Source organism: Cyprinodon variegatus, unplaced genomic scaffold, assembly GCF_000732505.1.
Source record: "Cyprinodon variegatus isolate N-32 unplaced genomic scaffold, C_variegatus-1.0 Scaffold1637, whole genome shotgun sequence".
NCBI classification, from domain to species: Eukaryota; Metazoa; Chordata; class Actinopteri; order Cyprinodontiformes; family Cyprinodontidae; genus Cyprinodon; species Cyprinodon variegatus.
The window spans coordinates 95,112-108,789 of NW_015152090.1; the positions used below are offsets into that span (position 1 = coordinate 95,112).

At 37.2% G+C, this 13,678-nt stretch overlaps 1 protein-coding gene across 1 annotated transcript; it reads left to right on the forward strand.

Moving 5' to 3' along the window:
- Positions 1-801: 801 nt before the first annotated feature.
- Positions 802-8,049, forward strand: LOC107104173 (solute carrier family 2, facilitated glucose transporter member 9-like). The gene is made up of 11 exons (XM_015404116.1): positions 802-892; positions 981-1,141; positions 2,254-2,378; positions 2,477-2,606; positions 2,706-2,854; positions 2,941-3,128; positions 3,512-3,622; positions 4,622-4,723; positions 5,987-6,059; positions 7,642-7,769; positions 7,864-8,049. The coding sequence occupies exons 2-11, from the start codon at positions 1,053-1,055 to the stop codon at positions 8,047-8,049; spliced, it is 1,281 nt and encodes a 426-aa protein (XP_015259602.1). The 5' UTR covers positions 802-892; positions 981-1,052.
- Positions 8,050-13,678: the final 5,629 nt, after the last annotated feature.

Below are 13,678 nucleotides of genomic sequence, written 5' to 3' on the forward strand. Positions count from 1 at the left end.
ATCCATCCATTATTGTAACTGTTTATTCCCTAATGGGGTCGCTCTTCTATGAATAGTGGCATGAGTGCAATTGATGTTTGTCTTCATTGTTCTGGCCAGACAACCTGTGAAGATTTAGAATTAAATCAGCTACCTACACAGTCTTTGACAGGTCACAAGTTTGGATTCTACCCCAGCATCTTCTTCCCAATACTTATTCTTCATATTTATCCTTAGTGCTTTTGTTTATACATATTCATTAGTTAAAAAGGTTTCTTTTCAGATACAGTAAATATTTTTTTAAGTACTTTCTGCTTTTAACCCCAACAGATATGAGGAATTTCTGTCTTTATTTCAAGATTTCAGAGGTTGTTGCTTAAAATATGATGTTATGTGCAGTCTGAGTTCTTCAGATTGAAACCAATTGGCTGATTAATCGGATCGTGTTGCCTTTAAGATATACATAATTTACAAGATAGTTATGACGTTTGACTGCGGTGCAGTTATGACCTTGCCACAGAAAACAGTAGTATTCAACCTCAAAGATCAGCAGACCTTTATCTAACTTAATAACATGTATTAAGTGGCTAAATAAAACTAAAGGTTAAATTACAAACAAATTCCAAACTAACTTACTTTTCCTCTCACTTTTGAGTATTCAGGAAAAATTCTAGTGAAATAGTTTTTAAAGGAACTAATAGAAATAGAAAAGAAAATAGAAAATAATGAAATTATCAACAAAAAAAGTTATTCTAGAAAAAATATTGATATTATGTAGGATTTATGAAATGAATTCATTTCCACTTTTTCACCTCAGACTCAAGGCAGTGCCCTGCTGCTCATCATCATTTTGGGCTTTGGAGGAAGCTTTCAGTCTGGTTACCATATAACTGGACTCAGTTCCCCTTCACCAGTGAGAAAGAAAAAGCAATGTTTCTCAGCTTTTCCTTGTTTTTGTTTTGTAATGATTGATGATTATTTCATTAATATCTTCTCTGCAGTACATTCAGCACTTCATCAACAGCACCTGGTATGACAGATACAAAGAGCCTCCAGCTCCACAGAAGGTCACCATGATCTGGTCTCTTATGGTCTCCATGTATGCTGTTGGGGGACTCTTTGGTGCTGTCAGTGTCAAACTCTTCTCGCGGAGACTGGGGAGGTGTGTATGCAGCTTACAAGTTAAATATAAATACAATCTCAGATAAATTCTTTCCTATAAGAAGGCAGAGATAACCCATTTTCAACACTCTGAGAGGCATGTTTTAAAAACCCATAGACAGTCATGATCTTGGCACTGATGACTATTCATTTCATTCACCTGTCTAACTCATCTGATCCACCTGCTCCTGCCTCTATTTAAGGCGCTCACATCCAGTCATCAGACCCAGATTATTTTGTTCTCTCTAGCCAGTGGTGAGAGCGTTTTTAGCATTTCTGATTTCCTGATCCTGACCTGTTCTGCCTCTCAACCACTGAGCCCACCTGTTCCTTTCTGAACGTTATGCCTGAATACTGGGTCCCTCTGTTCTGAGTTATTACATCGACTCTTTCATTTACTACACTTGTCTAATGGAGGCCCAGCCGCATGTTAGCAAAGAAAACCTCCTTTCTAGAGTAATACTTTTGTTCTAAGATTGTTGACACAAGCAGCAAAAAGGCGGCCAGCCTTTCCAAGTTTTTTTTGTGAAAAAGAAAAAAGGAAACAGAAAACTCTCACAGCCAGACAGGAATGGCTTGGTCAAATTTAGAGATGAAGAAATAAATATGACCCGAGGAAACTGTCCCAGTTGCTGTTCAACACAGTTATTAATAATAAGCTCTTCACACCTACAGCTGTGGACGCTGAGATCCACACTGGAGTACATTTATTTAATGACTTACACAGAATGAGGCCCAAAGCCTTAAAAAACTCAAAACTAGTGATTTGAATCATTATTGTTCTTATCAGTACTTAGAGTTCTTTAGATTATGGTAAATTGAGTTACCTGCTGTGTTTTATGTTGTTAGAGAAATGTTTTTTTTTCCAGGGAGTTCATGACTTTGGTACAAGGGTAGTTCTGTTCACACAGCACTGGGCTGGTTTTTAGTAGCACTTTTGTTTTCTACAATGAAACAAACAAAACAACAAGAACTGTAGTTTTGCCCGTATTGGTATTCAAAGTAGCCTCTTGTCCAGGTTGAAAAACTTTTTTTCATCATGCAAATCTAGCTGAAATACATGTAGCTTAAAAAGTGTGTTAAAAACTGTAGTTATATTTTTCCCTTCCTCAGAAAGCAAGCAATGATCTGCAACAGCTTAATTTCCATTATTGGAGCAGTGATAATGCTGACAAGTAAGGAGGCGAAGTCCTTTGAAATGATCATTGTGGCGAGGACGCTGTATGGATACTCTTCAGGTGAGCTGATTCTAAATCACTTGAGACCCATCTAACGAGTGTGTAGTTTGCACTAGAGGTGTGATCACTACTGTTAAACATTGTAACGTGCACCACAGGTTTAGGAGTGAGCCTCCATTTAATGTACCTGGGGGAGATTTCACCTAGGAAGATCAGAGGCCGAGTGACTCTAACTTCAGCCACTTTTACTTCACTTGGTAAACTTTCAGGACAGTTTTTCGGATTAAGGTTTGCATCTTAAGTCAATCTCCATAATCTCTTTATTTTGCACGAAAATGACTGCACTGGACCCAAAGTTAAGCTGCAGCCCCATATTTTGTCTTTCAGTGAGATTCTTGGCGGTCAGGACGTTTGGCACATTCTCCTCTGTGTCCCTGTGTGTTTCTCCGTGGTTCAGGTTTTGGTGCTGCCTTTTCTTCCAGAGGCTCCCAGATATTTATTTATAGAGAAAGGAGATGACATAGCCTGCAAAAGCGGTATGCATTTATTTATTTAATAGACCAAATCTGAAAGTTGTTTTTTTTCATTTTGAATTTCTTGGTAATTTGTTTCTCTGCTCCAGCCCTCCAGAGTTTATGGGGTAACGGTGACTATAAGGAAGAAATGGAAGAGATGTTGATTGAGCACATGGCTCTTGAAGCTTCTCCACCAAAGAGCCCTCTGCAGCTGCTGAAGAACAGGACGGTGCGATGGCAGCTCATCACCATGTTCGTCATTTACTGTTGCAACCAGATGTCCGGCATGACAGCGGTGAGGATGATCTTCATTTCAGACATTTTCTTTTTAAATCGATGAACCTTGAATTCCTCTCAAAGCATTGCCCAGTGTCTCTGGAGGAGCTGCAAAGATTCAGGGTGGAAAAATTTGTTTATACTGTAGGAGAAGTGGAAGTCTTGTCTTACGGGGAGAGAGGCAATAAGAAATGCAGTGCTTAAAAAATCCCAAAAAAAATCACCAAACAGAGACTATTATTCACACATACATACATTTTTTGAAGTTTGTGATTTTTAACCTGTCAAAATGTGAAAAACATTTCTAAATTATTTTGCAAGACACTGTGTTAAATAATCCCACAGGGTTGTTACAAAGGAGACCTATTTGTGGAATCATTAAGGTACCTTCCTCCTTCCTAGATCAGCACCTTCTCCTTCGACATCTTCCTGAATGCTGGTGTTCCAAGAGACAAGATCCGCTACGTCACTCTTGGTCTCGGAATATCTGAAATCCTCACCTCCATCTCCTGTGTGAGTAAAAAACCCTGTCTTTCCTCCTTCTGACAGACCAAAACACAGAAACATCTTTTTGATTAGTTTGTCTTTATAATAAGCAAGGTAAACATTGTGGAAACTTTAGAATAAGAGTGTTGTAGCAGCTGCTCTGAGTCTCAGATGTTTCAAAGGAAAAACATGCAAAAGAGAAAATTAGAGTATGAAAAGCACTTGTATTTTTTGATTTTTTTTTTTTGCCTTTTTATTTATTTTTTGTGTCCTTTCTTCCCTGTTTCCTACCTTCCTTTCTTCCTTTTTTTGCATACTTTTTCTCTTTTATCTTTCCTTTCAATGCAGCCCCAATTTGCTTTTATCAGCCCCCCTTTCCTGTCTGTGTCTTCCCTCGTGTTCCTCCATCTTTTAGTCGTTCTTTCCTTATGTGTTTAATTGCTTTAACCTGTTGGGTTCTTCCTTCCTTTGTCCCTTCTAATCTAATGTCTTGTTCTTTCTTCTTTTTTATTTGTCAACATTTTCTTCTTACCCAAATTCCCATCTTCTTCAATCTTTCCTCGTATTCTAACTCCATTCCTTTCTCTTGTTCTCCTCCTTTTCTTATTTTCCACCTTATGTGATTCCATCTTCCATTCATTCTGTCATTTCATTTATTCCTTATTTATCTCAGTCTATCTTTGTCACACCTCATGCCCTTCATTCCAGTCTTCCTGATGTCCTACCTCCATTTCTTCTTGGTATCCTCCCATTAAGTCTTATTGCTAGCAAAACTATGTTGATGTGTTGCTGTAGAACTTCGAGAGAACTTTCACATTTTATACGTTGCCATAAATATAAGTGGATCAGTTATTTCTGGAGTCTGGAAAAGGTTTGGATTTTATTTTAGCAGAATAAGTGTGAAGACTGACTAGTTTTATTTAGATAAATATAAACATATTTTTAAAAAAGTGTTATTGATGTCACTGAATCACAGTCATTTATTTTTTATTCCGCAATGTTTTTGTATAACTTCTTTTCCAACAGAGTCTTGTGATAGAAAATACAGGGAGGAGGCCGTTGTTCTGGGGAGGATATGCTGTCATGTCTGCTATCTGGATGGTGGTAACGGTCATGTTAAACCTAAAGGTAACCATGCAAAGAATGATTAAATATAATATCATAAAACTATTACAGGAATGATTCAAAGGTTTGTTCAACTACAGCAACTACCTGTTGGGGTCACGAGGGGTGCTGGTGCCTAACTCCAGCTGTCTTTGGTGTCCAAAGCTGTCCATCCATCTCATCAAGTCATCATGTTCAGATTGGACTCACTTGATGAGATGACTGGAGTCTGGTGTTCTATTGCTTGGTTTGAAAGAAAACCTGCTGGAACCAGCTTGACACTCCTGCTCTAGAGTAATAAGTAGATGGATTACAAGATGATTCATCTGAATCAGGGTTTTATTGATCACTGCTTAAGATACCTTAATGGGTGCTTTCATTTGCTTTGTAATAAATATTTCTTATCTCCTGTAGAGTCCACTTGGTTAATTTCCCTAAATATATGGCATCAAAGGTAAAGTTTTTGTTCCAATAACGGATTTGGCTGCAGAAAATACCTTGTTCCAGTAGGAGGCGTTATCAGGACAGTTCCAAAATGCGGAAACTGACAGCAATGCCCAAACTCAGGGTTCTTGATTATTGGTTACCTCTTTTTGGGAGTGGTAAAAACACTTAAACAACTTTTCAACACAGATATTTGGAACTATTAGTAATGGATGGTGTTTTTCAAATATTGAACCCCTCCTTTTCTATTAATCTGACATTGGCATCTTAATCCAATCTAGTTTTAACATACATCCCTCTTTCTGCATGATAGAGGAAATTCTTGAAATCAATTTTGACCCTTTTTCTAGCAGTATTTTTATTTAATTATTTCAATGTTGTCTAAGCTGTAAATATTTTAGAAATCTTGCTGTTCTATATTGAACACTTTTATAATCTGTTTTTAGATTCCTTTGGTTGGAATTCATTTAGTAAGAATATGAATCAGTTTTTGATTTTTTGTTTAAACTTTAAAGCTACCATCTAATTGAGCTGGCTCCAAATTAGAGTTATGAGCAGTTCAACTTCTGATTTTTATATTATACCAAAGGAGCAGTAATCCTTTTAGAAAGTTTAGCCAGATCTTCCTTTTGAAGTTTTCTGTTCCAAAGAATAGACGGCAGTGGTTTGTCTATGCAATATTGCTTCAATGTTGGGTATATTACCCATATTTAAAGGGTTTCTACACTTTGTGCAACAAAACAAAGACAACACCACTTTCTTTTTCTTTCTTTTTTTTTTTTAGAAAGCTTTATAGCTAAGCCTAAGTGTTATCACGTGTCACAATAACTGTCATTTCTGCAGGATTTAAGATGGGTTCCCTACGCTACTTCTTCTCTTATCTTCCTCTTCATCATCTCCTTTTGTGGAGGACCTGGTATGTGCTCTACAGCCACACCTTAAGACTTCAGCTAATTTAATGAAAATCTGCATGTTCTATAGTTTCTTAAGATATAATTAGAAACCTTTGACCTTTCACAGTTTGTCATGTCACAGCCACAAACTTCGATGTATATATTTAGTTGGACTTAATCCGATTGACCACCACACTGATGTTCAGCATTATGAACTTGGAGGAGAAAAATACATGGTTGTCAACAGATTGTCAACAGATTAAAAGGTTAATAACTTGGTGTGCATTTGTATTGAGCCCCCATGAGTCAGAATTGTTTTCTGATGTATGTCTTCACTGGTTTCACACATTTAGAGACTGAAACTTCTGCCAAATTTTAAAGCAAAGCAGTCCAAGTTGAGTTAGATTGGAAAAATATCCAATGTAAGAATAAACTTTCAAGTTTTACACCACAGATCGCTAATTCAGGAGTTTTGATGTCAGTCGCTCTGCTGTAGCTCTGGCTGTATGTGTGTGGTTCTTAAGGGAAGCTGAACTCCAGTCCCAGTTCTGATTCCTTTGCAGTTTCCAACATGTTTACCTCTGGTATTGGTCATAGCTCACTCCATTTTCCCATCAACTGCAGTGTTTTTATTTTATCTCTGCTCAAAAGGAATCAAATCCACACAGCATAATGCTGCCACCGCAATGTCTCACTATGGAAATGGTGTTCTTAGCAAGATGTTCATTGTTAGTATTTTCATCAAAACTGTCGGCCAACAAGCTACGAGATCTCGATTGAAAAAAAGCAAAACTTTCTGAATCTCTGGGGCTAAAAGGCAGCAAATGAAAATGCATGAAAAAATATTTGCTTTTTCACTGCAACAGTGGATCTCTGTAGCTCCTCAGTTGAGCAGGACATTCAGGACTTAGACGATGCACTGATCAGTGCTCTGTGAGGTGTAAAGTTTATAACATAATACTGACACAACCTTCCCCTCATCCTTCTGCTGAGTTTCCCTTCATAATGGTTTGTTCACTTATGTTTTCTAACAAACATACAGAGGAAATATGGATTAATCCTGAATACATGCTAAACACAGATAGATTAATTTTACTACTGTAACCCTTGGTGGTTTCATAATAAAAATAAAAAAAAGGAACCATGTATATTTTTCGTTCTCTTTGAAATGATTTATTAATCCATGGTGATTTACCCCCAAATAATCCCAAATAAAACATACTGATGTTTGTCGTTTTATTGTGAGAGAAACAAGTGAGGTCATTATTTTAGGGGTGCACCAATACACAAACCCACACCAATACATTGATTTAAATGATAAATGATCCATCCATGCACAGCAGCATCTTAAAGTAGTTAATGTTTTTTATGTAAATGCCTGCTAGAGATTACAAATCTAATTGAAGTTATTTTGGTTGCTATCTGAGTTAATATCAGTATGGAAAACGTAGATAGACAGCTGATGTTTGATCATATTGATAGCAGCATTGTGGATTGAACTGAATTGAACTCCTTTGTGATTATCTTAGTATCATCAATATAACATTTCATCCTGATAAAGGCTGATTTACATCCCTGATTATTTGTGTTTCCTCTCCCCTTCAGGGGCGGCTACAGCTACACTGAGCAGCGAGATCTTCATTCAGTCTGATCGTCTTGCAGCTTTCGTTCTAATGGGGCTGCATCGTTGGTTCCTGTTCGCTGTGATGGGCCTAATTTTTCCATTCATCATTGTGTGTAAAGATATCCTGAACATCCAAACAATGTGTGTTAGAAGCTCAACATGGTTTTAACCAAGATTCTCCACTGTCCACCTTTCTCCCACAGCATGCATTCAGCTCATACTGCTTTCTGCTGTTTGCTGGTGTGTGCGTGCCGGGCAGCCTTTATACCTTCTTCCTCCTGCCTGAGACCAAAGGGAAGACTCTGGTGGACATTTCAGAGGAGTTTAAAGCCATTACGGTCTGTGGGAAATCCTTCTTGGAGGAAGAAAAAGTGGAGACCAAGTTGTAAGCCTGGGGCATCATAGGAGACACTTTAAATTGAAGAAAAATGCACTTTTTATGCAAAACATTTTTTTTTTTAAGATTTAAAGGATGCATTTGGGAATTTTTATCTCATTCAAATTTCCTCCCTTTTTCTGTTTAAGTCAATAGATTTTCAAGGATTGTTGAATGCAACTTTTCTACATCCAGTGCTGTACTAAGATGTGTAAAATGCTAATTATTCAAATAAATTATATTCTAACCAACAGCTTCTAGATCAGTGGAGCTGAGCTGTCTTTCATGCAACAAGTGACCAGGTGGAGAAACTATCTCTGTGTCTGTATCATGTTTGTCTCTGAGTGGTCAGTTCACTCCTGCCTCCCCCTTTCTAGTAATAAATCATCCACCGTTGCCTTTGGACTCTGCACTGTGTTGACCAGACACCTGTAAGGACTCAAATGAAAGGAAATCCTCTTTTTACAGCTTTGTGATGAAACTCAGAGTTCCAGGTCAAAATTCAGTGGTGATTGTTCTATTTACTTTCATATCTTCTTCTTGGCATACCATGCTCATAGTACATCTGCAGCTTTTTTTTTTTTCTGCAGTCATTTGGCACCAAATCAAAAAGGAAATTGTCACCAGAGATTGTAATAAAGTGCCTTGGGAAGACTAGGAACCTTTTTCACATTCCGTTATGTAACAAATACACATTTCTGTGTACTTTATAGGGAATTTATGTGACATGGCAACTAAATTACTGCAGAAATGTGAATCAAGTTTAGGTGTGTTTTTTTTTTTGTTACAAATAGAAATCTTACATGGCATTTACGTGCAATCTGTCCCACTGAGTCAAACCTGGCAGATCTACCTGTTACTGCAGTTTCAGTTGTAAGTCTTTAAAGGTATATCTCTTTCGGGTTTGCACATTTACAGGCTGGTTGGAGGTGGAGCATCTGTGAACAACGCAGATGCTCACTTGGTTTGGGATCAAAATTTGACTGGTTGATTTTAATACAAAAATCTAAGTTTGTCTAAATGATTTATTCTGTTTCTCTGGCTGTATGTCCTGATGGATAAAAAACACTCTGCTGTGTATTACACTGTTAAAACCTGTAGGCCAAACTTTATGTTTTAATGTCATATAATTAGGACACCTTCTACATTAAAAGGGACAATTTTCTATTCAAAAGTACTGAGCTTTTGCTGCTCTTTTTATATTGACTCCTGCTCCTCCAGGCTTTAGCTTCATATATGCTACTCTCTTTGCTCAGGGTCTCTGTTTCAGGGAAAATACTTACCTTGGGTTGTAGTTAGGGCATATTCTTCCTCTACTGGGTTAAACAAGTTGTGAGATGTTCAGAGCTCCTCAGAAAACCTGACCCTGATTTAAATGTGTCCTCATCTATAATCCTGACCTTTCTATTGTGCTGCTTGGTCGTCACCATACTGTTTATTCACAGGCCTTCACATTACTCCTGACTTTATACTAAAATGCACACAGGGGGACTCTGTTTACTCACTGGGCGACTTCTCTGTGTTATTTTAGGATACAAGAGGAAATAAGGGACGTGTTTCAGTGCCTGGATTAATTTAAGATCTTAAGTTATATTTATGGAGCTCATATAAGTATTTGGAGAGATATGAATTGTATAGTTGTATGGTATATCTGTGATTTCTAAATATGCAGTGGAGTAATTTACCAAATATAAAATATTTTTGCACAGTGACAAACCAAGAGTCATCACTAATTTATATCAAACAACTGATTGATATAATTTACTGAGACCTGAGTCTGAGCTTTGGGATCCTAGAGAAGCTTTCATGATACATTACAGTAAAATAGGATCGTCTAAAATGAATCCAGAGTGTGGGTGTATAATTTTAATTTATATTTCATTGTTTATCCAGCATAACCAGGCATGTTTACAAAAATGCAGTAGAGTAATTTAAAGGTAGATGGCGCCGTTACCTTTCTGCTGAGATTCATCAGGGGATCTAAAGGTGCACTGCAACTCTAAACTGTTTTAATCAGATGGTGTTTTTTGATTTCATGAGGAAATTTGAATCTATTGCTGTCAAGAAAGGTTAATTCCTTGTTTTAAGATTTTCATTACTCATTCATTTACATTACTGATATTTTAGATGTATTTGTTTTTCTTTGTTATGATCATTTGAAGTTCAGAATTATGGTTCTCTAACAGAGAATAATTAAGCTAAAGCTTTTATTTTGGTCACTGTCTAAACCACAGGTGTCAAACTGGTTCCAGAAAGGGCTGTGTGGCTGCAGGTTTTCTTTCCAACCAAACAATAGCACACCAGACTCCATTCATCTCATCAAGTCATCTTGTTCAGATTGGACTCCTTTGATGAGATGAATGGAGTCTGGTGTGCTATTGATTGGTTGGAAAGACAACCTGCAGCCACACAGCCCTTTCTGGAACCAGTTTTACACCCCTGGTCTAAACTATGCTTACGAACAACTTTGCAAATCAGAGTGAAGCAAATACAGTTAGATGCTGAGGAGATTGAATTATTCTCTCTCTAATACATGAGCTGTCTCTGTGCAGATGTCTTCAATGAATGGGCTTATACACAACACTGCTACGTGTAAGCATGTAAATAAGACGTAATGATGCTGAGCTCACATGTTTGACAAAAAGGACTCCTGATTGAATTGCTCCATGAATCTGAAGTTGATCCAAGGGGAAGAGAGCGAGGTGCAGATGTCAAAGGAATTTAGGGGGTCGGTTCAATAGCTTCAGTGTATTTTACAGGCCGACTCACTATGCACATGAACTGTTATCATAATCATCAAAACAGCATACTTTCCTAAACTGATCATTTAAAGCATCACATCACATGGTGCTTTTAAAAAGCGTCCATAATTATTTATATTTACATTTAAAAAATACTTACAGTATTTTATGTGGATTTATATGATAAACTGACATAAGCTGTAGAGTGGAGGGGAAGCAACACATCATTTCTCTTTTTGTTTTTCCTCCATTTGTACATGTGAACAAACAGGATCATAAAGGCCAAGGAGCAGAGTGGACAGGTCAGGGACAAATTTGTGGATCTGTTTCTAGTAATAAAACAATATCCCATCTGCCTGTGTAAATTCTCAGTCATCCAGGTCATGGAAACCACAAAACCTTTTGCTAAATTTTTTTCTAAAGACATTTTGACACCATCCAGAGGCCTTTTTCAATTATGTAGTTGGAGCGCTGATGTGCTTCTGCAGCATAGAGGTCCATCCTCCTAAGCACATTCCATATCAGATGCAAATCAAAGGTTCAACACATTTTCTGCCTGAGTAGTTGGGGTTGTTTATTGTGTATGAACTATGTGTTAGGCCACTGAACCATTATGTACATGTTTATGTAATTTCTTTGGAATGAGTTCCATGATGGAATTGTAAACGCTTGGAAGGTGAAACCCATTTCCTCCCCCTCTGTTCAGTGATGGTTTTTCCCTTTTTAACAGAGATGGCTTCATTGACCCCTCTTTCAAGCAATCTCTCCTCTCTGTACTGCAAAAAAAAGGCAACAAAAACTTGGTCTCCTGTTGAGCAAAACTGCTAGAGAGAAACTCCCATTGACAAGAAACTATAAAGGAACAACATAGAAAAAGAATTAACTCTGGGAATTGGAATACAAATCTACATATGGACATCTCCCATCTACCCATGCAAGTATGGCAGACCGTGCAATTAAGAAGCTATTTCATTAGTCGTGTTTTAAGGGCACATAAAAGAATAATACACACAAAATCAGGGTAAAAAAAAAAAACCCTGGGTATATTAAGTTAGCCAATCTAAATAGTTCTATTAGTGCATATAATCATAAGAAAGGGATCCAGTGTTACATTTCAGGGCAGGGGACGTAACAGGGTCCAGGACAAGTTCTAGAGGGGCACTGACCCCTGTTGGCCCCTGTCTAGACCTGCTAATAGTAGATAGACATAAAGTTTCCATTAAGTTGAGAAAAAGGATGCATGAGTCAGAAAGCTCAGGCCCATTAATGCCTGCTGCTCCTATCTTCCTCTTTCATCCTCCTCAGATTCAAGTAGTATAAGTGTGAAGAAAGATATATCAATGAGAAACAGAGTAATTGTAGATTGATTTTAGGTCTAATCATTTTAGCGAAATGACTGGAACTTTTGTTCCATTCATCAAAAATCTCCCTTTTTTTCTCAAAGATAATGGTGAGTAGACCAATAAAAAAAAGTATATAATTCATAACCAATAAGATTTCTCTTATAATCTTTTAGTTTTTATTCTTTTTAGTTAGTATAAAAAGTTTAGTAAAAAGAAGAAACATTTCATTTGAGCATTGCTACTAATAGATTGGGATATAATTGCAAAAAAAAAAAAAAAAAGTCCTCTTGTGCTAATTGTTTTAACATTCCCTTCATACTGACATTTGGTAGACATTGGTGTAATTTAAAGTCATATCTCTACAATAGGACATAAATTATCCTCAGTGCACACCTTTTAGGGCTGGCAGCCTGGTAGCAGCCATTTTCAGATTTTTTTTTTTTCTCTTTTATTCCCCTTCAAAGCCTAATCCCAAATGATTGCAAATCGCTCTGACCCTGCTGACCACTCTGCAATGAAAGTGTCAGGGCAATCCGATGGCGACCGGAACAAACAAGGAGGATTCCTGCCCAGGTCACAGAATAGACGGGATTTATATTTATTTTTGATCATTTCAAAAGCAGAATCCATTCAGGCCGTTTGAGTAACATAGTGCTGTATAATCTGGTAACAAAAATGCTTCATTTGAAATGGTGGAATGAGGATCAAGTACAACACCTGGTCTTCCTTCTTATAAATAATAAAACAGAAATATTGACCTATCTTACCTGTATATTTTTACCATCTTAAAAACCTTATATTTAACTGCCATTCTATCAAAGAAATTTACATAAAACTTAAAAATTTATTAATTTATTGTATTCTTGGAGAACGCCCCCCCCCCCCCCCCCCCCCCCCCCCAAAAAAAAAAAAAAAATAAATTCCACTCATGTGCTATTACACAATTCAAACCATGATTTACCTTGAAATGTATAAAATAAATAAATAAATAAACTCAATCAGAGTTAATTGTTTTTTTTTTTTCTCAGATCATTATAACCTTTTAGTGACTGGTGTTAAAGCATCTGAAGCAGATTCCAGGTTCACTGCTAGACCCCCTGTAATTTGATGACCGTGCAACATTTAGGCGGATAATGCAGCCATCCTGGGACCACAGTTTGTCCTGCAACACTCTGACCACCCTGGATGTACCTGAACCCAGGTGGTGAACTTCAGCTGGCCTTCAAAATCCTCTACCAGAGGCTGACCCAGATAAAACACTGCTGCCTTTATCCATCAGTGGATCACCAGCTTCCTGGCTGATTTGCCTCTATCCTCATATTCTACTTGCATCTGTTAAAAAAACAAACAAAAACTAAACAGTTCGAGGCTTTAATTGCAATTGGTGTCTATATTTTATAGGAAAAGTATTAATTCAATAACACCATAAAAAGATTGCAGCATAACTAAATGTGAAAAAGAGTAGCATGAATACTTTCTGGATGCAGTGTATTGTTAGAATAATAAAAAAATAATACTCCCCAAAATTTTTCTTTTATCAAAAATGCCTTAAGAGTTT